The following is a 27,922-nucleotide window of genomic DNA, read 5'->3' as shown; positions in this document are numbered from 1 at the left end:
GTTCCGTGTGGAACTTCTCCCCACAAGACAGAGTTTGTGGTTTTATGAATCTAAAACAGTACACCCTATTTACTACCCAGGGAATCTTTTTGTAGCACGTTTATTAGATCAATGAGAGGCAGGACAGCCCCACAATCCAACAGGGATTAAAGTGAGGGCGGCACAGGATTCCTTGACTGGAATATTTTGCATTTCTGTAGCACCTGGCAGCTGCCTCTCTCAGGACTTTTTGTCACTACCTAAGAGAGAAATCCACTCCTCCACTTGGGCTCCATTTATTTTGGGGAATTCACTGGAAAAGCTATTTGCTCAGTGCCAAAAAGCTGCACAGGACTGGGAATATTTCTGTGATCACAGAGGGGCAAAATGAAACCCAGTTTGGTTTAACAACCAAAGATCCAGGAGCTCAATTGAATCCTTTCTCCAACCACAGTGACACTCAATGGGCAGCGGGGGGATATTGAACTGTCCCTCTTGCTCATTTTTATTTTAATCATAAGTTCATCAGAACAATTTAAGGCAAATGGGAAATTAAAGAGGCTGTATCTCTCCATTTCCTGATGGTATAAAAGCTACCGAGGCTGCACGAGGCTCAGGAAATAAATTCAAGGTCAGAGACACCATGTTCTAAGCACTTGCAAGGTCACATGAAAGCTCCAAAGTCCACAAACTCAGCCCATCCTTCCCACAACCACTGCCTGTGCCACAAATGGACATAAATCTATCTGAAAGAACAAATAAATAATAGAAAAATAAGACTGAGTTTTATGATGTATCCAATCAATCTACTGAAATATTTGCATGTTCACGATGTTGACCCAGAGGTGCTCTGGGCACAGATAAAAGAAAATTGCTTATTGCAAACAAAGAACAGCTTTGCAAAAGCTGCCAAACTGGGCAGTAATATATTCTGTAATAGCTGTAATAGCAGGGAACTTCATTTATATTGGACATTGCTGGAAAAAGTCATCAGGCACAGAAAGAAATCCGGGAAGCTGAGGGAATTTATGTGTTCTATCATTTGCTTCCAGGTCTGAGTTAGTTCAGCTCATCCTTGACTGACAAAACCTTATCTCAAATTCAAAATTTCTCCTGTGAAGATTGCAGAAACAATTCCCTTTATCCCTTTGGCCCAGAAGCACAAATAAGTAAAAAGATATGAAAGGGCAGCACTGGTGCCTGTGCTGGCAAGTTCCAGGTGGATTTGGGGTTGACAGAGGACAATTCTCCCAAATTTCTGGCACATTCTCCCCAGCCTAAAGTCTGACACGAGGCACCTTCAACTCCTCACCCAGAGATGAGAATGCTGCATCATGCCCCCCAGCTTTGCTTTTAACCCCAGCTCAGGTGTGTTCCTGTGGATATTCCAGCTCCTCATCTCCTCTCCGTGGGCTCACTCTGGAGGGTGTGACCCCCTGGGCTCATCATGGGGATGGGTTTGTGGGCATTTGTCCGATTTGTGATGGAGGGAAAACAGCTGAGCCCAGGCTGGGCTCTGCCAGCACCTCCTGCTCCTCTCAATTCTGGAGAGTGGTTTCTTGGGAGTGGATCCCTGAAATGAATCTGTCAGCGCTGTTTTACTGCAGGAACTTCCAGACAAGGACAACGGCATCCCCACACCTGGCACTGCTCAGAGCCTTCCCCCAACCCAAGGGCAAAGAAAAACCACAACCCAACGAATCATAGGATCATTTAGGCTGGAAAAGACCTCCAAAATCATTAAATCCTTTAAGGAAACCCAGGGCACTTTGGGAAAACATCTTTATCTGGTAAATTACCACCAATGGTAATTCACTGGTGGTGACTCAATTTTTCAATTCATTCACGTGTTGGTTCATCCAACTGAACCAAGTCTCCACTTCCAACAGTTCTTTTGTGCAACAGGCACTCTTTGAACAATCCCCAGGCTAATTGGCTTCACCCTGGGCTCCTCACGAGGCAAATAATGGAATATTTACTCTGCAATACTCTCACAGAAGAACTGGAGCCCTGAACCACGGGCTGCCCACGGCAGTTTGTAACACACAGCTTCATCCACACGGTACAAAACTTAACGTGACCGGACACTGCAGTGAAAAATAAACATCAGCTGAGCAGATGAGCTGAGCAGGAGAGTTCCAAACCCCCCAGGCTTTGCTGTGGGGCTGCCATGGAGAGAAAGGAAGGGTGGTAGGAGCAGGAACAACATCCTCGTGCTCCAGACCAGAGCTCTTTTGACATGACAAGCTCCAGGAGTGGAGACAGAGGCTCGTGGGAGGTTTAGTTCCACTGTAAATCCAAAATGATCTTGACACATGAGCCAGGACCATTCTGGTGCCAGTCACTGCAGGTTTAGAGGTGCCCTAAAGCAGCAGGGCTGGCAGGGCTCTGGGGCAGCACCAGTTCACCCCAGTCACTGCAGTGGGGCAGCATCTACTGGCAGCCAATGTCTTCAGTGTCCCAGAGGTGGCAGTGGTGACAGTCAACTGCACAGTGACCAAACCCACCAGGTTATGTGTATGAAAAACAGGAGACTCAACCATTCAAGAATACTCAGAGCAGGATTTTGTTATGAGATGTTATTTTGTTATTCCCTTCAAATAAGCAACACTTCAGGCCAGGCATGAGCTGCCCTGGCTGCTGCTCCCTCCCAGCCTGATGGGGAATTCCAGCAGCTCCAGACTGAGATGAACATCAAACTGTGTCACTATAAACCTGCCCCGAGTTGTCAGGAGGTAAACAACAGTAACAAACAAAGGCATCTGACCTGACAAGTGCAAAGGAAATGAGTAGGAAAAAATAATCTACCACCCACTTGAAATTCCTTAAACTTAAATCCCAGGCCAGATCCAGGGTGATGTAAACCAAGGAAGAATTGTAGCTGCTGGTTTACACCATGTTATTATCCAAGGAAGCCGTGCTTGAGAGAGAGAGAGAGAGACTGAATTTATCTCTGAAGTGCTTCCTGAAATACAAGTCACTGCACTTTGTTCCTCAGCAGAAACAAAATCTAATTTAGCAAATACTGATGCATGGTCACTGCACAATTCTGTGGGAACAAATATCAAATCATGCACAGTGCCTTGCTCTCAGCAGCATCATTTATGGAGGATCCACGGCTCCCTCCTCCCTAATGCAGCAGTTTGGGGTTTTGCCATTTGCTGTAGTTACTGTTACTCACACAGAAATGCTGTTATTCCATCTTGTTCTACAGCCCATTCCACCAAATGCAGGCCCATAAAAAATCTTTCCCCAGGAAAACTGAAATCCACATCCAAAAATTGATACACCAGGGGCAAACCCTGTTTGTCCAGCAGCACCTCCAAGGTTTGCTCACCTCACCGAGCCCATCACTGCCCAGTCTCTCCAAACCCACACACACACTCCCTTCTCATTGTTTGCACTGCCTTCTAAATAGGGAAAATGTTCCTTTGCCCACTGTTTAGTGTTGTGAATCATTTATCAGGCACTAAAGATTCCTCTTTACGTGGTGGTTTAGCAAGTCATTACAGCTGATCACAAACAAGAGTATTTTACTCCCAGCCCAGCACTGACTCTGGCTCACCCAATTTCAGTGAGCAAACAGGGAAAGCACCTCCACACTTGATCAATCTGAGCCTTGCTGCCCTCAGGATTCACCTTCCCCGAGCTGGAGCTTAACCTCCAGTCTCCTATCAAAGCTTGCTGGGTAATAAATAATGCAGAGTCATTCCATTAACTATAACTTAATCAAAAGCCCGTGGATCCAAGAGCATCATCAAGGGGATGATTTCCATCTCAGACAGCCTGAGCCCACTTCCCTCTGAGCACAGCGAGTGATGAGCTGGGCAATGCAAGGGCACAAAAAGTGCATTTGAGCTCAGTTCAGCTCGTGCCAGCACTGCCAAGCCCAGGAAGAATCCAAAGCCCCAGCTCAGCTCAAGTGAGGATTTGCAGATTTGCACAACTCTGCAAATCCCCACACCACAGTTCTCTGGAGACACACAGCCCTTCCCTCCCAGTCCAGGAGCATCTCACTCCTGCCCTTTTGTCCCTTTTAGTGCTGCTCAGGCTGTTATTGCAGAGCTCCCACACCCAGGCACTGCTCCAGCCCAGCAATTCCATTTTCAGGCCTTTCCAAGCAGGAAGAAGAGAGGAACAAGGGATGCAAGTTATCCCCACATCTGCTCTCCCTTCCTTTCCCAATCTAGAGTGTTGTCCTGGACAATTATGAAAATTTCCTGCATCTGGGATTCCACAGAAGCTCCAACTGAGTCACCACACACCTGAAAACCACAAACATCCGCAGAGGAAAAGGGAGTTCGGAAATTCAAAGCATCACTGCCCTATCTTCAGGCATCACCACACTGCTCTGTCATCCCATGACATTCCTAATGTGTCTTCCAAATGATACTTTTGTATTTCAGATTAGGAAAAACGTGGACAAAAGCACCCCAGCTCTGCCTTTCCTCCATGTCAGATTCATCCTGTTATTCCTTCAGACCTTGGCATTTTCTCCTCCCTGTGTGGCCTCAGAGAAAGGTTCATTCTGTCCAGACAGGGGATTTTCAACCTGCAGCTCATAAAGCCTCTGGGACTCTGTGAAAGGCAGGAAAGGGAAAGAGAACAGACACAAGGCTTTTTCAGTTCTCTGGAAATGCCATGAGCACCTACAGAGAAAGAAAGGCACCTAACACTGAGAATGCTGGAACCTACAGACCCAAAAATGTTGGAAAGCACAATGATGGAATAAATGAGCCCAATCTGTTCAATGCTTCCTTCTTGAGTGATGCTTCTGACTCCCTGGTGTGGGTCTGGATTCTGCCCAGCTGTTTCACATCTGTCCTGAAGTGTCAAATCGAAAACTGGACACTGAGCCCAAGCCCAGCTGGATACGGGGGTGGACATTCATTCTGCCTCATCCAAACATTGGGATGTCACCTGTCACCTCCACGGGCCCATTCCCTCCTCTCCTCCAAGATAACCATTTTTGAAGAAAGTGTTTCCAGCTTTATCATCTTTTGGGTTTGCATTCCACACTTCAGCCTGTGGAGAACCCAGAGTTCAGAGCAGCTCTGACAAGCAGCAGTGAAAAAAGCCAGGAGATGCCCGGCTGCAGGTAACATCAAAAACCGTTCCAGGGCGGAATGTGACATCCCAGGAACGTGACACTGCACAGATGTCCTGTCTCAGCAGCACACGGCAGCACCTTGACATGTGCAGATGCCAGAGATTCCGGCTGCTGGGAAGCACTGGGAAGGAAATGTTGCCATGGGTTATGCTGGGAATTGCTGGAGTTGCTGGTCCTAAAAGCAGCTGCCAGATTTCCCCTTGGGGCTCCAGTCCTCCTGTACTCAGGGTGTCACCCCAATCCCCCCCCAGCTGCTCCCTCATCTCCCCCAGGGAGAAAGTGGAAGGGTAAAAGCGAGAAAAGTCATGGGTTGAAGGAAACAGTTTAATAGGGAAAGCAAAAGCCGCACATGCAAGCAAAAGCAAAGCAAAGCTAGGAATTCATTCCCTGCATCCCGTGGGCAGGGAGGGGTTCAGCACCCCTGAGCAGGACCCCTTCACACGGGGCAGAGACTCGGGAAAAAATACGCCATCATTCCCAAAATCTCCTTTGTCCATTCATCTGTGTCACACGGTCTGGGATATCCCATCGGCCAGCTGGGTCACCTGTCCCTGCCCCGTCTCCTCCCACACACACCCAAATCCCCCCCAGCATGGCCCCGTGAGGGGCAGGAAAGGCCTTGGGCTGGGCAAGCTCAGCCCTAATGAAACCCCTCCGTATCATCAACCCCGTGTTCGGCACAAGCCCAAAACACATCCCCAGAGCAGCCCCTGGGAGGAAAATTATCTCTACCCCAGCCCAAAGCAGCACATCCCTGCTCTTATTCAATGCCCAGATCCCACATTATTCAGTACAACTTCATTCCTATCACTCCCCAACTTTTGTTGTAAGCACAGATATCCCTCCCATAATCTAGGGAGCATTCCTGAAAAACATTCATAAAAAGTCCACAGAAAGTCTGTTGAATTCATTTTATCCATGATTTTCGTTCCATCTGCTCTGGTGGAATGAACTGCACCCCAGCTGAAGGGAGCTCAGGGAGGGAGTGTGTGGACCTGAGTGTCCCCTGTGTCAACCCTGCCCTGGAATGACCTGGAAACAGGAAGGATTGAGCTTTCCCGACCCTCAGCACTGCTTTTTTTTAAACAAAGATTGTTATCACAGGCATCCCAGTGCCATGCTGGCTCCCACCAGGTGCTCACTGTGCCATTCCCAATCACTCCAGCAGATTTATGGAGCACTTCACCATCTGCAGAGCTCCCAATCCAACCAGAATCAGAGCAGGTGAGACAACGGGACAAGTGTTTGGGAGGGTGCACACAGTGAGGGGAAAGGGAGATGATTCCCTCCTGTTTTCCTTCTGGAAGAGGAGGCAGGAGGGCTTCAGGACTAATAATGGGAAATACAAAAAAATTCCTTGGGAGTTGTTTTAAGGAGCATTTAGAGAATCTCTTGTAACACATCAGTTTTAATGTCAGCAGTACCAAAATGTAAAGTCTGGTTTCTCAAGGCACATTAATGAACACACATTTTCCTGACTATTTCCAGCCAGAATTGTGCCTATGATTTGCACTGACTCAAGGTGGAGAGACAAACTCTGCTTCACCCGCTGCATGATCCCACAGCAATGGATTCAATGTCAGGAAATGTTTCCAACATGCACAACAGAGAACACTTTGCCTGGTCAATACCGCTGAGGAATTTCAATTACTAACTACAACATCAACAGGGGAAAGGAAGGGGAGGGGAAGGAAAGGGGAAGGGAAAGGAGGAAGGGAAAGGAAAGGGGAAGGAAAGGGGAAGGGGAAGGAGGAAGGGAAAGGAAAGGGGAAGGAAAGGGGAAGGGGAAGCCCCTGAACCTTTCAGCAGTGACCAAGGCACAGGACTCCTGTCAGCAAAGCCAAACACCCCACACTGACCCTGCTTTAAGTGACCTGAGCTTCACCTGCTCAGTCGACAGTGAAGATTTGCCCCACTGCCATCTCTTTGTCCTTGCCAAGGGCAGGATTCAAGAAGATTCCTTATCCCAGCTGAAGATCTGCCTCTTCCCACTCCATTCCACACACTGAACATTCCACACTGAATCCCAGGGCTGGGGCTACACAGGTCATTTGCAGCACTGAACACAAACAGAATTAGGAACATCTCCACCCCAAACACCTCCAGGCTGTGCTCTCTTTGCCAAAGGGTGATGATAAATCCTGAACTTCCTCAAAACTTAGGGACAAACACCTGGACAAGGAGCTGCGCTGATCTCATGGAACACACCAGCCCTTCCCACAACCATTGCCAGGAGTGCAGGAGGATGTGGAGTCATCCAGACCCAGCCTGGAATTCGTGCATGGTTTCTGCAAACACAGTGTCACAGAACCACATCCAGAGCTCCCAAACCACAGCGGGGCAGCCTCAGCCTGGCAGTGGCACCAGAGCAGCAGCCTGGGCACAGCACGGAGCTGGCACTGCTGTTCCCTGCTGGGATCCCATCTCTGCACAGCACTGGGACAAGGGAACAGCAGCACAGGTGATGCCTTAAGTTTTAGCTTTTGTATTTTTCATATTCTGCGCTGCCCAGGTGTGTAGTTTTGAGCTTCACATTGAGTGTTAGTGTAAGTTAGTTACTCTTCACAGAGCAGGCAGACAAAGCAATTCCTTTTATAGCTTGATACCAAGGACAATTGTTACAAGTTTCAGGCCCCAAAAGCAGAAACAAGGGTGGACTGAAGAGAGAAAACAGGAAGGATGGGACTTCATAACCTGAAGTTGTAATTCGACAATTAACCCCAATATGCAGATGGACCAAAACTTATAAAAATGTGAGACCTCATTACCAGTTGTCCATTTTGTGACCATTTTTGGTCCATCTTGGGTGCAGCCCTGGCCAGGCTCTTGTACTGCCCAAGGTGTGTCCTTTAAGACTTTTCAATAAATACCTGCTTTATTCTTAACTCTGTCCAGCTGTGCTCTAGGTCAGCATTCTGCAGGCAGCACAGGCAGCAGCAGTGCCCCGAGAGCAGCTCACCCCTGCTGCCCTGCCTGGGGTGAACTGCAGGGTCACAGGAGGGCCTGGCTGCTGTCCCTGCACATCCCTTGGTGTGAAGGGACAGCTCCCTGCCAGGGTGTGACACTCCATCTCCTTCCCCAGTGACAGCAGAGGAGCTTTGTGAGGCGGCAGGCAGGAGTCTGGCACTGGCAGTGCTCTCAGAGCCCTCGGCATGGCAGATACTCTTTGATCTGTCCAGGATGAATATCCAGACGTGTTCAGGATTGCACAGAGCCCAACACACACCCCCTGAGCTCTCTGCAGGCACAGCAAGCCAGCCAACTCCTCTGGGCTGCTCTGGCTCCTTGCTGGACCCCATTTAACCACACGTGTGTCTGTCCTGTGACAAAAGTGACTTTATTTCATGCCGTTTGCATGGGAACAAGGGACATTCATTCTGCCAGGCCCACTGGGCCACCACAGGGCTCTAAGTCACCTTGGCTAAAGCAGTTCAGACATTCATATCCCAAAAACCCCAAGCAAACAAAAAACCTGAATGCCCCAGGAAGACACCTGTGCTTTAAACGCTTTAAAAATCAAATTAAGCAGCCCCAGATAAGACTTCAAACACAATCCCAGGTTTCTGCCCTCTCCACTTCCCAGCAAATCTGTTTCATGGTACAGATGTCCCACATTTCAAGTCTGGCTCCTATGGCACCACAGAAGCTTCAGATTTGAGGTGAAATCATGGAGCTGTGTCACGGGAGCTGTTCACATCCACAGGATTCACCTCACCCTGAGCACAGGCTGGGCTGGAGATCTCCTGGCAAAGCTTCCAGAGCCCCGCACAACCTGACAGCGTTTCCCTCCCAGCTGAGCTGCTGTGTGCAGGGCAGTGGCAGAAAGCTGCTGGGAATGCTCGAGGAAGCCTGAAGGTCAGGGAATGAAGCACCAGGCTTTGGAAATCTTGGAAAAGTGGCAGCAGGATGGTTCATCCCAAATTACTATTCCAGAGGCAGCCAGGGTCACGGCATCGCCGCTGGTGCTCTGACGTGTCCAGGCTCAGTTGCTAAGCACAGGCACACAGGGAGCAGCTCCAGCGCTTCCTGACAAGACTTGGGAGAGGAAGGGAGAGGGAGAAATCCCCCTGGGTTTATAAATACACAGAAATTTCTGTGTATGCTGAGCCGTCAGTGACAGAGTTTGGCCACGCACAAACCAGCTCCCACTGCGGTCATAAAGTCAAGGATTATTTCCTTCCCTTCCTTTGCAACACTCCTGCTTCTGGATTTCAGCAGCTCCAGCTGTCTGAGGCTTCCTGCTGAAGCCCTGGGAAGTGCTGTGGAAGAAGCAGCAGGAGAAACAAGGAAAGAACTGCTGCACCCAGCCCAGAGCCATCACTCCTGTCCATCAGCCTCAAACACCCAATGTGAACCTGAACTGGAACCTGAACTGGAACCTGAACTGGAACCTAAATTCAGCCCAGGGCAGCCCAACAACAAAGATGAGCATGACAGGAGTGTTTTAAGCCAAGCCAGAGGCTGCAGGCATGTCCCAGAGCAGAGCAGCTCATCCATGTGCCTGGAATCAAGGATTTTTCAAGATACCCAAATCAAGCAGCCCCGAGATGTGCAGGAAGATTCTTCAATAGCAACAGTACAAATTCGGGATAAAGCCAGAGTTTGGGGCCATTTCTTTCCAAACACCATTTTCTGTTTATCACTTCTCCCCATTCTGTTATACCTGGCCTGGATGTATTTAGAGAGGATAATTTTATCCCCTCCCTCTTTTCCAGGCCAAGTGTGCTTTCACTCCTCTGGGATACACCTCTGATCACTGTCAGAATTCCCATCCCACTTGGAATTCTTCTGTGCCCAGGACATCAAACCACCTCAGTCACTCCTACAAAGGTTCCTCAACACCTCATGAAAACTTCTATCACCTCTTCCTCATTTCTGCTGAAAAACTCCTTTGGAGTTGCCTACACACACTGAAGCTTTCACGATTCATAATCCAGAAAACCCCAGGATTTTTTTCAGATTACTCTTGGATTTCACAAGAGCTGTTTCAAACTCTGTGACTTCCACATTCCAAACAAACCTAAGCAAATGGGATTTCCCAATGCTTCCCACACTTCCAGCAGTCACTCATTAACCACATAAAGCAATCACCTGCAGAACATCCACAGCTGCACAATCCCTGCTGGAAGCAGGAATCCTGGGCACACCAACCATCCTTTGGAATCATTTGCTCAGCTGCAAGAAGTACCACAGTTATCCCAATATTCAGCCAGAATGGCATCTTCTCAGGATGTAATTTCCTTCCTTCAAAACTCTCCCTTTCAGAATTGTCTCTTAATCAATCTGGGCCGTTCCCTCAGCGCTGCCACTCCTCTCCACAGCCATTGTCAGCAGAGTAATAAACCCAGGCACTTCGGGAACTATTTCCATCTCCAGAGCACTCCACGGGCATTAACCAATTAATGCAGATCCTGGGGTGAGGAACAGCCCCATGGGAATTCCCAGCTCTTCCCTTCCTGGCTCTCAGTTCCTCCAGTGCCCTTGGATTCAATCACAGAATGGTGAATGGTTTGGCTGGGAAGGCACCTCAAAGTTCCTCTGCTCTGCATATTTCTGTCAAACCAAGAGTTACCCTCGAAAAAAAATATAGTTTAAGGCATGGTTAAGGCACAGAGCTGGAAGCTGGGAGGCTCTGACTGACCCTGGATTCACAGGGAGGTGTCAGAAACCAGGTGACCCCTTTGTGACAAGTGCCACTAAATCAAACCCAAGTTCACAAATCCTTTCCAAAGGAACTTCAGAGCCCCAGGTTTACAAATATTTTATAACACAAGAACTGCAGGGAGATGCTCTGGAGCCTTCCTAACCCCATCTGAACTGTGCAGCCACATTTCCCTTATAAACACACCTTATTTCAGCATCTAAATATTCTTGAAAATCCTGCCCTTGGGAGTCTGAGCCTCAATGAAAATGTTCAGCCTGATTCAAAACCTTCTGAAAATTTTATTCTTATTTTCTAAGATGAACACACTGAAGATTTCATTTTTTCTCACCTCCACTGCAGATATCTGTAAAAATGACACAGTTCATCTCAACCCCCAATTCAAATTAAAACACAGAAAACAGAAGGTAATTTGATGAAAAACTTTTTACCCAGCGTCTGCAAATGACTCCCACTCATGTGCAGCATTTTTACTCAGTCTCATTTACAAGGTGTTAATTATTATCGCCAAAACAAATTTTTCAATTTGTATTTCAATTATTTTGCAGTAAAATAATATTTGCATTTAAATGGTTTATCCAGGGGGCTCAAAAGCATTTTCACCTCAGGTGTTAGGATTATCTCAAAAAAGAAAATAAAAATCAAAGGAGGTGAAGTAAGGTTCAAGGTGAAATCCATCCCAAGTCATAGTGGAGCCAAAATTAAAGAATTCCTCATGAAAACATTTCATTATTGGTCTCCCCTTGTCACCATGGAACACTTAAACCCAGCTCAAATTCCCTCTCCACTGGAGCTCTGTGTCCAGCTGTAAAGTTCAATGTTCCCTCAAGGTCCAAGGGCGATTTGGGGCTCCAAATCCCATCTCCCTAAGAATTCACAAGCCCTCAGCCCTAGGAATTGTCACAATATCATCAATTCCATCTTTTCCCTGATGGAGATCCAATGGTTTAAAGAGAGCACAGTTGGGAGAGCTCCTTTACAAGTTAAATCTGTGCTAAGCTCCGAGTGAGTTCCAAGGGGCTTCTTCCCCCTCCCCACCATGTTTTGGATTCTAACTTAGATTTTACACATCAATTCATTAACCAGGTTGTATTTTCATGCATTTTTTACTCCCTAAAAGCCCAGAAGCTCCACAAGTCCCCTTCTGGTGCTAGCAGAGAGGCCACAGACCCTTTTTAGCCCCCAGGGCTCAGAACAGAGAAGCTCTGCAGCAGCCAAAACAGAAGAAACCACTTCATCCACTGCCATCCCCAGCATCTTACACCTCCAGATCTGAAGCAAATTAAAAATATCACTCCGAACAAGCAGAGACTCCACTTATTAAAAGCCCTTCTCTCTTGCACCACCATTCTCATCTCCCCGTGCTCTGCAAAGCAAAATGGTCTGTGTGTTTACAAGTGCTCTGAGATCTTCCAACAAACCCCTCTGCCAGGCAATTGTATTACAACAGCTCACACTTGTGTGATTGGATTTGAATTACAAAAAGAGCCCAACAGAAAGCAATTTCTCCTGGGAATTTTTGTTAGGATATAAATCCAATTTTTACTTGATTCCGTTAACAGCACTTTCATATTCACTTCCTTTAAGTATTGCAGCACTTGATATTTATTACCTAATGCCTCCTTGTCACCTTGAGCAATCAATGGAAGTCACCTGGAGTTGACAGTACAGAGGAAAGTTAATAAATAAAAGTTAATAATTCACTTCACCCAATGAACCAAAAAAACGAGCCCATCACATGCCCCAAAGAATAATAGCTACAAAAGGCTCCAGATTATCTGGAGAAAGAGTGAAACATTTCAATTATGCTGAATTTCTCAGTCCATTTAGACGTGAGTTTCACGTTTACAATGGCCAGACCTCAATGATTATTTCAGAGAATCGTGGAATGGTTTGGAAGGGATGTTAAAGACCAGCCGTGGGCACTGAAAGCTGTTAAGCTCTGTTCAACAAGGAACGTCCCTCTGTCCAAAGAGAATTTGGCAATGATGATGGATGCTCTGATAGCCCAAAACCAGATTTTTTTGTTCTGTTTTGACCCAATTTAGAAAAACTCTTGCGCCAGGCACTGATTTTCCATGACTTGTACAATTTCTGCATCCTGTGACCTCTCCACCTCTATATAACCACCAGAGAAACCCAGAATTCTCTTTAACATTACATTGCATTTTATTTTTCTCTCGCCTTCTCCATCCATTTAAAACCTCATTTTCACCCACAGACATATTGTACTTCATCTTAGTTTTCAATCCCCAAAGCAGATCAATACCTTTCTTCTTCAATCTACATAGCTCTCAATCAAGGAGCCAACAGGGGGTGAATTGAATCGACTTGTACGTTCAAATTGGGGATTTTTTGTCAGAAGTCTCATCTGTTAACTGCATTTCATGGAAGAAAAGGCAAAAAACTCCCTGTAAGAACACTCAGAGTTGGACTCCTGGGCAAAAAAAGGTCATAATTTGTTCTCTAATTTAAGACTGGGAAGTGCTCCCAGGAGGAACAAATGACAGAGCCTCCCCAAAGCCGGTATTTTAAATCCAGCAAAATGAACTTGCTCTTTTTAAACAGAATTAGTTAATTCAGTAGGAAGAAGTGCAGGTGTTTACCAAGAGGTGACAACAGCAGGGACCTTGCAGGGTTGGTTTTTCCACCTTAAATCTTGCCCAGGGTCAGAACCAGCCCTGCCTGTGCCACTGGAGAAGGGCCCTGGGTCAGTGAGACATCAGGGCAAAGTTAAAAACAGGATCCTGGAATGGTTTGGGTTGAAAGAGACTTAAATCTCATCCAATCCCACACCTTCCACTACCCCAGGGTGCTCCAAGCCTCGTCCAGCCTGGCCTTGGACACTTCCAGGGATCCACAGCTGCTTTGGGAGTTCCATCCCAGCCCCTCCCCACCCTCCCAGGGAAGGATTTCTCCCTTTGTGATCAAATCCAAAGAACTTCACACAAAACCCACCCTGGGCTTTACCTCTGGGCTCTACTGACAGCATGGGGATATTCCACACCTTGTTCCTTCAGCACAGGAGCTCTGATGGGGCTTTTTAAAGCAGATTTTCATTAAAGCCCCCAGAAAAGTAGAGAAATTCCAATCCAGCTGGTTTAACACTTTTTGAAGAGCTGCAGAATTTGCGGGACAGGACACCAGAGCCTGCAGAGAGGGAAGTGGAGCCCTCAGGGAGGGCAGATTGTCCTTCTGGTCAGTACAGGGCTGTGCTAAACCCAACCCTGGGAAGAAAGGCCAAACACTGGTGATGCTTTTTGGGGCCACCTAAAAACAGAGGCCAGACAGAATTCAGGGAATAAAAAGCAGTTCTATTTATTGAGAGGCCTCCAGGGACATTTCGGGCAGACAAAGCCCCCCAGGGGCTGCACCCAAAATGGACCACGGGTCAGGGGTTTCACACTTTTATAAGTTTGGGCCATTTCCATATTGGGGTGAATCTCCCAATTCCAGCTTCAGGTAATGAAGTCATTCACCCCAAGTTTGCTGCCCCCAACTCCCTTTTGTTTCCATCTCTCAGAGCCTGAGGCAGTGAGGTGTCCTTGATTGCCAGGCCTGGAGAGGAATTGCTGTGTCTGACCCAAATGGGAAAGCAGCAGCTCACACTGTGTGTGGAGTTTGGAGTTACACGTTGAAGAACTGCAGGGTTACAAATACATGAAGAATAGAAAAGCTGAAATCCTAAGGCATCACTGGGAAAAAAAAGTCCCTGCACAAGGAGAGACAAACTCCTCATCCTTCAAACCCTTCATTATTCCAGCAGGTGGACCTTATTTTAATATTAACAGCCCAAGTGGTGCTTAACTTTAATGAGAGCCCCTCGGGAATGCTGCTGACAGCTGCCCAGTGTCCAGGATCTGTGCCTAACCTTTCCCTAATGGAGACAAAACAACAATAGAGGGACATAAACAATATGCTGTGGGATGCAAGGAGCATCTTTAAAAGTGGCATCACCTTTGGAAAAGCACCAGCTTCATTATCCTTCTGCAGGATGGGATATTTTCCTCCCCTTTTCAGGAGGAAATGTATTTTTCTGGGTGTTATTATTTGGTGGATAAAGGGGAAAGGAACATTGAATTGTGCCTTTGTCACAGGAGAAATGAGCTGCAATTTTCTGTACCCCTGACTTTACCAGCTCCCCACAGCCCTTGCAAGGTGAAGAGCCTCCTTTGCCCACAGCAGTGAGAAAAAGGGAGAATCCTGCTGGGATCCATTGATTTAAATAATGGAAGAGGAAGGATTGGGGACAGGATTGGACCCCATGTAAGCCACTACACCCCAACACATCACTCCCCACCACAAAGCTCCTCAGCAAATTTTTTGTACCTAAAATCCCACTCCTCCTGTTTTTTCAGGGAATAAGCTCCACCTCAGGCCATCCAACTCCAAAAGTAATGACATAAATGCCACCAAAAAATATAAAAATTATTGTTTCCAACTGTGCTTTCACTAAATTAACTAAACAAAATATTGATCAACTGCTGATAAATAACAGGAACCGTAACAAGGAAACAAGTTCTCCATTTGATCTCTGCCATCCTGCAGGCATTCCTCTTCATAATTAATTAGACAATACTGTTAGTACAGCACTGCTTTTCCCCCTCCATAGACAAGAAGCTGGAGCTCACATAATTTAAGTAACTGCTTCAAAGGTAGAGTGTTTGGCAGATTAAAATCAGAAGGTCCAGACCATCCTCTCTGCCAATAGTCTGGTTTGCTAAAGACTGGGATCCATTTCCCTGATGTTTCTGGCAAATTCTCAGCGCACACCTCCCACCTTCCATCTCTAGTGAGCACACTTTGCTTTTAAAATCTACAGTCTTTCCATAAAACATGGATCAAAACATATAAAAACTGTAGAGGCAATTCTGTACGAATTGTAAGAGCTGTGTAAATCCTTCCTGCAACAGAAACTGCATTTGGTTTGATTCCTGCCTTTTTTTGACAATACTACTTAAAGTTCGGTAGCAGACAGACAACTTTCACCTCAAAATGTCATTCACAATTAATCCCAAATTGTACATGAAATGATTGAATTCACTCCACGCAATCAAGGGAGAGAACCAAGAGCACATAGAAGTTGTGCAGTTAATCAACCTCGTGTAATCTGTACCTGCTGAAAGCTCCTCACAAACATCCCGAGATCTCTCTCTGCAGAATAAATCTGTAAATCATTTTGCAAATTCTATTTATCGCTGTTTAGGGCTGGGGAAGGGAACCGGAGTGAGTGAGGCTCACACCCTGATGGCTTCCCCAGCGCTCCCAGCCATGGGAAGCAGCAGGAACCGGGCTCCAACTCCTGCAAGTCAGGGGAGTGGGCAAGTAACAGGAGAGCACTGAAGCAGCAAATCCCCAGTTGTGGTTAATTCTCTGCCTGTGATTAACTCATCTTTCTTGGCTATTCCAGCCCTTCTTGCACCTTCTAATGCAGCTGGGGCCACGATTATCAGGCTGTGACCGTGCTTTGGTCTACACTGAAGTGACAGCTGAGGAACAGGTGAAATGCTACACTGAAAGAAATGTAGGTGGCACCAAGGCTGGCGGATGAAACCCAAATAAAGCCATTTGTCCAGGACAGAACAGTCTTCCCATTCCAGAGGTCAGAGGAACAAATCTTCCCTTCCTTTTGTTTAAAAGTGTTCTGGACAGAGACACCTTTATTTGGGATTCACCGTTGTTTTATCTGTCTGGAAATGGAAATCACAGATTTATCAAATTTTGATAAATGGATGCAGGAATCGTTCTGTTCCAGTGTAACCACTGTGAAATGCCTTTGCACAGACACGGCTCCAATCTCATCTGCAGCAGGAAGGCTTCTCAAAAACCACCTCAGGAGCTGCAGCATCACATTCCCGTGCTGGTGCTCAGTGTGGGATGACGCAGGAGTGACATCCAGGCTGCTCCTGTCTCTGCTGACACCCTGCTGGGTGACCTTGGCCAGGCCTTCCTCTGCCTCCCACCTTCCCTGACTTCCAGCACCTCCACTGCTCTGCCCAGGAATTAAACAGGAGTAGAAATGCCTTGAAACAGGAGTAGAAATGCCTTGAAACAGGAGTAGAAATGCCTTTTGACAAGGAGGGAAGGGGAAAACATTCACCATGTTGTAGATTTCCTGCTGGTCGGATGGAAAGAGGAGCTGCCTTCCGAGGACACCCAGGATTAACAAAGGAAGAAGCTGAAATGCCAGCAAGGGTTGAGAATTTTTGTGAAGCTTGTGAAGCTGTGAAGACTTGGCTGCAGCTCCAGCCCTGCCTAGGGAGTGCTCATACAAACCAGGCTGGCTCTGGTGCCACTGGTGGCCTTTTTTGTGTGTTTTCCTAAGGCAATCCTTGCTTGACAAGCAAGAGTTCCAGCAGCACTGGAAGAAAGTCCCTCTGGGCTGTGATTTCCACCTCTTTCCTACAGCACTCCAGAATTACACACAATACTTGTTGGTATGTTCTCTCTGCCACACAAGGGCCACCTCCAGGTGTATCCAGGAGGAATTTCTGCATGGAAAGAGCTGTCAGGCATCAGAATTGCCCAGGGAGCTGGTGGAGTCTCATCCCTGGAGGTGTCCGAGGAAGGGTCTGGAGGTGGCACTCAGTGCTCTGGGCTGGGGACAAGGTGGGGATTGGGCACAGCTTGGACTCGATGGCCTGGGAGGGCTTTTCCAGCCTCACTGATCCCACCGTTCTGGGTGTTTACAGCTCCCAGCTAATGACACTGCTGATAATCACACCACACTGTCACACGCCAACACCACGGGCTGCACGGCTGTTTCCACTCCCTGTTCCACTTCCTGCAACCTCTGCAAACCTTCACCCCCCAAATACCGGGTTCATTTCCCAGCGGATTTTTGCAGTCAGCAATGGGGTAGGATCTGATTTGTTTGATTACTCCCTTATGCCACCCCTCCCTGGCAGCCACAGCTGCTCCAGCCCTTGCAGTTACAAGATCCTCTTCCAGTGGAAGTCACAACATCACATCTCCTTACTCCACAATTTTCCTGCCCCCTTTGGAATCACCAGCACCAGCAGGACTCTGACACAGCCCCCAGTTCTCTTTCCATCCATCAAACTCAACTGTGCACTCAAAACCAGGGACTTTACTCCTACAGGTGATGCCTGTGCCCTGGAAGGACAAGAAAATATTGCAAAGGGCTGAGCCAGGGAATACACCTGACACTGGGAAGAAAGAAGAAACACCACACAACCCACCATGAGGTCCCATTAAAAAAAGCGGGAAAACCACCCAAAAAACAGTCTTCCACTTCCATGCAAGGGAGGTGTAAAATAATTTCATCCAAGCTCCCTGCAGTCTCCATTCTGGCTGCGTCCATGGAGCCAAGACACTGAAACAGAGTTAATTTAATTCCTTTAATCAATGGGATTGTCCCAATTACACGTTAACCACTGCAGAGCATGGAGGCAGCACAGAGATTTTGCAGATTCCTGTACTGCATCCTGTTTATGGCAAGCAGAGAACATCAGTTTTTCTAACTGCACTGTAGTGCACTCCCCCAGAAACGCTGTGCACACACAGAACTGCCGCTGCTGCTATCACTGGGCTCATCTCCATATCCCAGTTCCACTGAAAGCCATGGGAAGTGCCTTCTCCTCAGAGCAGGAAATAACCTTGGAGTTGCACTGGAATCACCTCACAGCAAGGAGCCTCATGTTTCTTAGTGGAGAACTGAGGAACAAACTGGCAAAAGCAATGTTGTGGTTAAGGTGAGCTGCCCCAAACTCCCCAAACAACCTCGTGCAAGTCACTCCATGAAGCAGAATTATTCCATGGAGTGGTTTGGGCTGGAAGAAACCTCTGGATATCAGGCTGAGGTTTTGTTATCACCTGTTAACATCTGTTAGGGTTTCACTGCTCTCAGAGGTTGGGTGGGCTCAGAGCCCCCCTGCTAGGTTCCTGCCCTGCAATATCTCCAGGACAAGGATGAACTGCACACTGGAGCTCTCACTAAACTGACTTCAGGGAAACAATTCAATGAGCAGTGGAAATTAAAATACTAAGCTGGACCATAAATCCTCAGTTACCAGGCAGGATGGACGGTTCCCACCTCTTCCCAGGTGGAGCAAAAAGCCTCACCTGGTTTAAACTCCCCTTAAAGCCTGATTCCCTTTCCCTTCCCATCATTCCTCACAGGATACTAGAGCAAATCAATGGGATACCACCACCTCTGACATTTCTGGCTGCTGTGGATGTCAAAGAGACAGCTCAATGCTGCACTCAACAATTCCAGCAGTACAGAATCTTCACTACTTAATCATTTCCTTTTTTTGTAGCCCTTAAAGTCTTATCTTTTCCCTTCCATTTGAATTTGCTCTATTTTCTGTTGGGAAAAAAAAAAAGCCTAATTTAAATTTAGGCCTATTCATGGTGTTTCTGAACCTCCCAATGCCTAGAAACATGGAGGAGAGTAAAGAAGTATTATTTAAGATCCACTCAGCTAAACAGAGCTTTGTTATAATTTCACTAAAGCCTACGAAAAATGTACTCCAGCCCTGTGTCTCAGGATACTCCTGATAAAAACGGAGTTAAGAAGACTTTTCTTGCAATGCTTTGGGCTCAAAACCAGTTAAGGCTGCCTGACCTTGCCCCCAGCTAACCCTGAACTTTATCATAACAATTTCCTCTGGTCAAGATCCAGGCCAGATTCTGGCAGGGGTTGGGGGGGCAGCAGCAGGAACAGAAGCACAGCTGTGAAATTTGGCATTTCCCACCCAGCTGGGCTCTCGGAAACCGGAGAAGGGCAGCAAACACCATGCAGTAATTCCATGGCTGGAAATCCCTGGAGCGCTGGTGCAAGTGGCTGAGAGCAGGAACCATTCCCCGGCTGCAGAGCAGGGAGGAATGCTCAGTTCTGCCCCAGGACACATCCCCCACAGCACTGACATCCCCTGATCAACAGCTCAGCCACACCTGGACCGCAGATCCACAGGTCCTGGATCCCCCTCCACGTGCTGGTGTCTGACAGGAGCTTCTGGCAGGTGGAGGCAGCAGCAGAGGAGCAAGGACCCAGCTCTGATCCCTGCAGGTGGGAGCAGTGGGATCCAGCATTTCCCAGGGCACAGCTCTGCAGGATCCAGCATTTCCCTGGGAGGCTCCTGGGGACAGGCACAGCTCAGTGGAGAGGAAGGCTGGGGCTGAGACGTTCTTCAGCTGCATTCAGCAGCCACAGCAAAAAAATCTGACAGTGACAGGCAAGGAACAACTTCCAGCTCGGCTCCAACCAATGGGATCGGTACAAGGAATGGAAGGCAGAAGGTGGGATGGGCAGTGCTGGGCTGGTGCTGGATTCCAACAGAATGACCAGGTTGGAAGAGACCTTCAAGATCATCGAGTCCAACCCAGCCCTAACACCACAAATAGACCGAGTACCATATCCAGTTTTTTATAAACACACCAGGGATGGTGACTCCACCACCTCCCCAGGCAGACCATTCCAGTATTTTACTATTTCCCTGAAAAACGTTTTCCTAATATCCAACCTATATTTCCCCTGGCACAGCTTGAGGCTGTGTCCTCTGGTTCTGTCAGTGTTGCCTGCAGAAAGACACCAACCCCAGCTGCTCACAGCCGCCTTTCAAGGAGCTGTGGACAGTGATAAGATCACCTCTGGGTCTCCTTTCCTCCAGGCTGAACAACCCCAGCTCCCTCAGCTGGGACCTTAAAGGTCTTTTCTAGTCAGAATGGTTCTGTGATTCCCTGAATTGTGGACCAAACATCCCAAAGCTTGCAGCAGAGTCCTGGCCACAGCTCAGCAAGGGCTCTTCTTCCCCCTCCTCATTATGGGCACACAATTCCATGGGGAAACTTGCTGGATGTGGATGTTCTTCACTGGGAACTCGCAAGTGGGGACTGAATACAAGAGTACAAAATAAAGGGATGATTTAAAGCATAAATGCACATGGTAGTGGTGCAGCCCCATCCCCTGAGCTCGCTCTGGGCTCAGGAAAGCTCGTTAGGCCTCAGTGCTGATTAATGGGAGCTGGGCAGGCTCATCAGAGACCCCTCAGTGCTCCCAGAACTCCTGGAATCTCACAAGCTCCTCTTTTCTCACCAGCCTTGAAATTTTGTCTGAACAACAGAAAGAGCAGAATCATATTTTACTTACTGGACTTTTTTTAAGAGAATTCCCCAAAACCACCTCGGATGGATGCACAGGTGCTCTCTAACCTACATTTACCCACAGCAGGACCCAACATCACCTTCCACAAGCAAGGATAGCTCATGGATGGATCCAAAACATCCTTAACAGGAACTAAAGGGGCCAATTTCAATAGGATGCTGAAATGAGAAGCACACTGAGGGGATGAACCCACTTTACATGTGGCTTTAAACTGCTATTTAAATCAGGAACCTGCTTTGGTTTTCCTACATCCCATTCCATGTTCTCAGTGTGCCTCTGGACAGAACAAGTCTCCAGCTCAAGTCTGGAATTCAAGTTTGATCCAGAACCAGCAGATTTACTGACTGCACCTCCTACTGAACCTTCTCCTCCCATTTCTAGCACTGGTCCACACCTAATTCAAAATGCAGGACAACAGGGAATGTTCTTTAACCCCTCGTGGTCCCTCAGGGAGTGGAATTATCAGTGCAGGTGGAGATCTCTGCAATGAAACCTCCTCTGCCCTCTGTTCCTGCCCACATCTTAAATTCATAAACAAAATTCATTAATAGCTTCCTGCTCCTCCACTCTTCAAAAGAGAGGCCTGTTTTCCACTGAGAAAAAAGAAAATTACAGGGGTTTAAAATTGGTGAGCTGGTGTTTCAAGCTGGTGCATCCTCCTTTAACCCAGTACCAAGCAAGGTACTGACTAATAAAGCACAGTGTGTAAATAATGGTGTCAAGACCCTTTTAGAATAGGCCATTAAAATGTATTTTATCTGTTTTTAACCACACACACACGGGGCCTACACATGCCCCTAACACACCTTGCAGTGCTGGAGCGCAGCTGATTGCTCAGAAAGCACCAGAAAGGGGTGAGCAGCATTGCTGTGCCCACCTGACTGACAATCAATACACAAAATTCCAGAATCATCACACTGGAGAGGCCAGGCAGGGCTCACCATCAACCCACAGCCAAAGGCAAATCCAGTGCCCTCTGCTCATCTTATCCCTGTGAAACCATCACTGCAGCCTTCAAAGTGAAAGGGGATTCTCACAAACCACTTCCCCTTCCATGCCCACAATAAACTTCCCTTTACCAGGCAGCACCTTCCCTCCTGTTCCAGCTCCATCCTTTCCCAAGGGAAGCTCCCTTATCCTGCCCTGGGACACCTGAGGGCACCACAGGCTCCAGGCTGCTTTTCAGAAGGCCATTTCTGGGCAGCAGGACTGCAGGCAGGGCCCAGCTGGTGTGATGGGAGCAGGGTTTCTCCCCCTTTTTCTGTCTAACTCCTGGCTGACAGCTCCACACACACGGCTCTGCTGCCACACTATGGGAACTCCTGGCTACTGCTCCCTCCACAACCCTGGAACGGGAGAGCTTGGAGCTCTTGGAACTTTGTTCCACAGGGGTTCAGGGTTCAGCAGAGGCTGAACTGATTTCCTGGGATTACACCCTAAAGCCACCGTGACCCTGCCAAGGGCGGCTGCCTCCCCTCCCTGCGTGTGCATCCCTGCGTATCCAGCACCAGACACTGACACTGAAGTTGGCACCCTGCTCTCACAAAAACATCCTTGCTGGGGTTTCAGAATCTAAAGAGAGGACTTATTGATCAATGCCTCTGGCTCTGATGCAGATAAAAAACCATCTGAGGTCTAAAAAGCTTTTGCAGATCTGCTCACAAAGCAAAAGAAGCCAGAGCATCAACCTCTGGCTGAAGGATCCAGAACAGAGAGCTCTAAATGCAGACAGGAGGGACCAGGGGCCTGAGAAGAAAGGATTAAATGCTCAGTGAGGTACAGAATGAAGCCTGGAAGATCCAGTATGAGTAAGACACAGACAGCTCAGAAAAAGAGAAAAAGCTGTAAGCCCCTGGTAGAGTAAATCTGAGATTTAGGTATCTCTCCATCAGTCTGCTCACGTGAGGAAAGCTCAAGAGAAGCTGCTGGAATGGGTTTCCTCTGTGCACAGGCTGAATGTTCATGCTGAAGAGACAAAAAATCGCCACCAAAATAAACATTCAGCCTTTATTAGGGACCTGTAGGTTGTTTGGGTGGGTTTCCAGTCTTTCCTAACAGATCCTCCTAGTCAGCAAACTGTTCAGCTCCCCTGCAAGACTGCTCAGGAGCAGCAGTTAATCCTCATCCCCAAGCCCCCGAAAGGAAACCTGCCTTACATAATAAAATCAGTCTCACATTCCAGATGAAGTTTCCCCCCCCCCAAAAAAAGAAACACCCCCAAACCCAAGGAGCTTTCATACACATCAACACCCAAACACACATTCCTCCAGCCCAGGATACAGCAGACAAGACAACGGGACTTGGAAACTCTTGGAAATCGGGGCACTGCACAGTGTGGAGAGCAGCCACTGCCAAGCACTCGGCTCTCCCACTCTTCCCCCTCCTACACACACAGAAGGACAGTCCCTAAATATTTGCTGTTTACACCAGAAATAAACTTGAGTCCCTGGATCTGCTTTGGCTGCAAGGGCAGCTGCGGAAATAAGGTAGGAGACACAAGCAAACTGCCCCCAAATTCAAGTCTTCTTCTGCTTTCAAGCCCAAACATGCATATTTCATAAAAACCAGGATGCTGAGGCCAACGAGCTCATATATAAGAGATATTCAGCTGGGAAGAGGAGGAAAAGGAGGAAAGTGCTTCCATCTTCATGCAAGGCATCCAGAAATCTGTTTTATCAGCTGTAGGCAAGCAGCAGAGTAGTGAAATCATGAATTAAGATGCCAGGGAAAGACAGAGGGGAAAGCGGGGCTGGCATTTTTCACAGTCATCCTGCACATCACCAGCGCCTGTGCCCAAACCTGACCCATCTGAGAAGGGGAATGAGATCATAGAGAGCCACCCTTTATCACATTCCAGTGCTTCAAAAATTGCTGCTCCCGAAGGATGCAGCTCCAAAGGTCTGAACTGAACACCCTCGGTGCTGTGCCCAAGACACCAGGGCAGTGTGTGCCACCACCCCAGTGCCACCACACCAGTGCCACCACCCCAGTGCCATCACCCTAGTGCCAACACCCCAGTGCCACACTGCTCAGTGTCATCACCCCAGTGCCATCACAGCCCAGTGCCACCACCCCAGTGCCACACAGCTCAGTGCCATCACCCCAGTGCCACCACACCAGTGCCAACACACCGGTGCCACACTGCTCAGTGCCACCACCCCAGTGCCACACAGCTCAGTGCCACCACACCAGTGCCACCACCCCAGTGCCATCACCCCAGTGCCAACACACCCCGCACCCCCCTTCCCGCCCGGGGGTCCAAGGCCAGTGCTTTCCCCGCAGGAGCCGGGGATGGATGAGCAATGCTCCTGCAGAAGTTGCCCAGCCACTCACCCATCGCCGAGCCAGCCAGCAGCCCCAGCGAGAGCAGCAGCACCCGGCTCCAGGCGCTCCCCTCCGCCGTCATGAGAGCCACGATCCCCAATTTCCACCAGTGCCTTCCGAAGCTGCAGCTGCATCCCGGCTGGTCCCATCCCAAGGAAGGTTGCATGTCAAAGGGCAGCAGCAGGAATGGGGCGTGCTGGGTGTCTGCTGGTTTGCCGCTGTTGGGTTTTTCCCCCTTTTTTTCCTTCCCCTCGGCGATTGGGATAGTCCTCGGCTCGGCTGGATGAAGAGGAGAAAGGAAGGAGGAGGGGGGAGGCGAGGGGGGGGAAGCGGGTCAGGCTTGTGATTTTTATATATATATATTTTTTCCCCCTTAATTTTTTTCAGCCCAGGAGGAGGAAAAAAAAAAATCCCACCGCATGGAAGGCTCTGAGCTTCTGCAGCTGGAATGAACCAAGTGTGGCAGCAGCTCGGGGAGAGGAGAGGGAAGGCGAGGAGAGGAGAGGAGAGCAGGGGAGGGCTGGCGCGTCCCTCCCGGTGGCTGTCTCAGAGCCAGCTCCTCGGCAGCAGCACCACCACCAGCACCACGCAGCCCTCGGGGATTTATACTTTTTTTTTTTTTTTTTTTTTTTTTTTATTAAGCTATTTGATTAATCGTTCCCAGAGCTTTGTTCCCTCTCTGGAAGCCGGGCCAGAGGGGTGTTGTGGAGGGGCGGATGCTGTGCTACCCCCCAAAACCTCCCACCAGCACCCAACCTCACAAACTGGGCTCCAGCAGTGTGTTTATTTTTGACACTCTAGGATTCCTGATGAGGAACGAGCCCCCCAGCCCCCATTTCTCTCTCACGCACACATCCCTGTTAATCAGCACCCCCCCCCCCCAAAAAAAAAAAACAACAAAACAACAACTTGATGCTATTGACACAATTTTTGTGACGAGGCAAATTTTGTTGCAAACACAGATCACAACAGACCCCCTCCTCCCCTCCCTTTTCCCCGTCTGTGACTTGTCCTGGCAGCACGGCTCCCAGCACCCGAGCGGTGCCCTGATGCTGGTGGGACTGGTCCTGGGGCATCCTGGAGGTGGGAAAGGCTGTGCCCCCTCCCCCGAGCCAACAGGCAGCTCCTGCCCTTGGCAGAGCCTCGTTTCTCCCCCACCAGCAGCAGCAGCACCTCCCCTTGTTTTTGTTTTAACATCTCCCGGTACGCCGGTCCCTGGAGCTGCAGGCAAGATGGGGAAAAGGGAGGGAGGAATAGGAATGCAGCCACTTAACGCCACATTCGGGAACTTCATTATCTTGCTAATGATGCTCAGATCCAGGGACAAGGAAAACAACTCGAACATGACACCAGAGCTTAAGGAAATAAATAAATAAGGAAGAAAAAGGCACTCTGGAACGCTCGAGCATCCTCCCCCCTCCTCCCTCCTCGCCAAGCACGGACTCTCCGTTCATGACAGGCCCGGAGTTGCCCCTCTCTCACAGCCCCGTGGAACAGGGGGGATTTGCCAGCCCGACATCCCTTCTCCAGCCCTGTTTATCCCCTTTCCCCCCGCGGTCCAGCCCAATTTTCCCCGCTCTGCCCGGGATGCGAGGCCGGGCCGGTGCCCCCGGTTCCAGCCCGGGCCCGGGCCGCTCCCCTCGGCCGTGCCGGGGCCACCTCGGGGGCTCCCCTGGCCCCCATCCCCCTGCTCCCCCGGCTTTGCATTTGCTGCAGTTTCTTGCTGCAAAACCTCCTTCTTCGGCCGTGTTCCGGTTGCCTTGAATGAGCTTATTTGACAGCTAAAAAACAAATTATATGTCGAGGGCTCGCAGATCTGTCCCTCCACCCCTGGGATCAATCCTCCTTCTCTCTTCCTCTCCCTCCGTCCCCTCTGCATTTCAATCCTCGCACTTCCCACACCGGGAGCCGCTGCCAAGAGCCAAGGCAACCGGGGCTGGCACATGAAAGAGTTGCTTTATGTCTGTTTAAGCTGCAGCATCAATTCAAACAGCCCCGATTGTGCACAGGCACAGCTCCCCCAGGGAAAGCTCCGGGGCCAGGGGGCCACAGCTCCATGAGCCGGTGTCCCCTCGCCAGCCAGCGATGTCCCCCAGCCCAATATTGCAGCCGGCTGAAGCTGTGATGGGGCTGCTGCAGGGCAGGGGCTGAGCCAAAGAGCCCTGCATGCACCAGGAACGATCCACAGGCATAAAAAAAGACACTGAGGAGCCACAATCCCACTTTATTCCCGGGCAATCGGATCGCAGCTGTTTCAAATCCAGGGGTTCCTCTCCGGGTAGGTTTGCGTCGCAAAAAAAAAAAAAAAAAAAAAAACCAAAAAAACAAACAAACGGAGGTTTAGGGCTGAACTGTCTCTAAAATAATTATGAAAAAATACTGCGTTTATTAATGTAACGGACAATTGCGATGAGCGCGGCCATCCCCAACTTCTGCAGCCTCTGCACCCCCAGGGAGGGATGCTCCGGGTCCCAGCCCCTCTCACCCCGAGCGCTCATTCTGCGTCTCACCTTGCGAGATCACCTCTCACTAAACACAGAATTCCTGCCTGCCGTGCGAGCGCCCACCGGGACACAAATCCTGCTCTGCACTGCCACCCGCAGCCGGAGCCGGGCTGGAATGTCACCTTCCCTGCAGCTATCATCCCACTTTTTTATGTCCCGCTTGCTCCCATCCAAAACTCTGCTCCGATTCCTCCTGAAGAACAGCAGCGTCCCCGAATTGCAGGTCCTGCACCGCTTTGTGCGCTGGATTTTGGGAGGAAATCCTTCCCTGTGAGGGTGGGGAGGCCCTGGCACAGGGAAGCTCTGGCTGCCCCATCCCTGGAGGTGTCCAAGGTTGAACAAACTGGGATAGGGAAAGGTGTCCCTGTCCCACGGCAGAGTTACAGCCCAGGATCCTTGAGGAGGGACAAGGTGATCGGAGGGATGGAGCAGCTCTCCCGTGAGGAAAGGCTGGGAGAGCTGGAATTGCTCCTGAAGAAAAGAAGGCTCTGAGGTGACTTCATTGTGACTTCCAGGACCTGAAGGAGCCAACAAGAAACATGGGGAGACACAATTTACAAGGGCTTGGAGCGACAGGACACAGGGAATGGTTTCCCACTGCCAGAGAGTGGCTTAGGTGAGATTTTGGGAAAGAATTTTTCCCTGTGAGGGTGGTGTGGCCCTGGCACAGGGAAGCTGTGGCTGCCCCATCCTCAGAAGCGTCCAAAGTGAGTCTGGACAGGGCTTGGAGCAACCTGGGACAGGCAAAGTTATCCCTGCCCACGGCAGGGGTGGGATGAGATGAGCTGATTTAAGATCCTTTCCCATCCAAACCATACCATGATCCTACACCTTTCCCAAGGTGTCACCTGTTGAAACAAAGCCTGAGGCACAGGGTACATCCTCCTCCTAATGAGGAAAATAATTCCCACTTTTTTCCACCACAACCAATTTTCTTTGTGAAAAGTGTGTCCCATGAAACCCGACTACTTCAAATTCTGAAGCACCCTAAGCAGCTGCTGCATTCGCTTCCCCACAACATTTAAAGGAAAACAACCACAGACACATCAAAATATTTACAGGAAGAAGCGAAAGCAGCATTCAAAGGAGCAAAATTGAAAATTAAAGTGTTATAGGGAAGCTACTGTAAACAGCTGATCTTCACAAAGAAAAGCTGAATTTAGAACAGAAAAATTTATGCCAAATCATGTTTCGCAGGACAAATAATGGGGAGA

The 27,922-nt window shown here is 48.9% G+C and overlaps 1 protein-coding gene across 3 annotated transcripts in view; it reads right to left on the bottom strand.

The window, feature by feature from the left end:
• The window catches only part of CSMD2 (CUB and Sushi multiple domains 2), a 294,243-nt gene that overhangs the window by 242,528 nt on the left and 23,793 nt on the right, over window positions 1-27,922 (bottom strand). For 2 of the 3 annotated variants that reach the window (XM_088067353.1, XM_088067355.1), the window contains exons 1-2: window positions 24,621-24,750; window positions 24,214-24,483 (exon numbers count right to left, since the gene is read on the bottom strand). In XM_088067353.1, coding sequence (XP_087923479.1) covers window positions 24,214-24,370 — 157 coding nt within the window. In that variant the 5' untranslated portion in view covers window positions 24,371-24,483; window positions 24,621-24,750. Of the gene's footprint in view, window positions 1-24,213; window positions 24,484-24,620; window positions 24,751-27,922 lie in introns of those variants that run through there. The other variant, XM_088067354.1, reaches the window with a different exon arrangement.

This window comes from Pseudopodoces humilis, chromosome 27 (genome assembly GCF_049639895.1).
Source record: "Pseudopodoces humilis isolate 2021_Gansu_Grassland_sample_001 chromosome 27, ASM4963989v1, whole genome shotgun sequence".
In the NCBI taxonomy this organism is placed as follows: Eukaryota; Metazoa; Chordata; class Aves; order Passeriformes; family Paridae; genus Pseudopodoces; species Pseudopodoces humilis.
The sequence above is the reverse complement of the archived record's forward strand: the minus strand, read 5'-3'. Positions and strand labels throughout refer to the sequence as shown.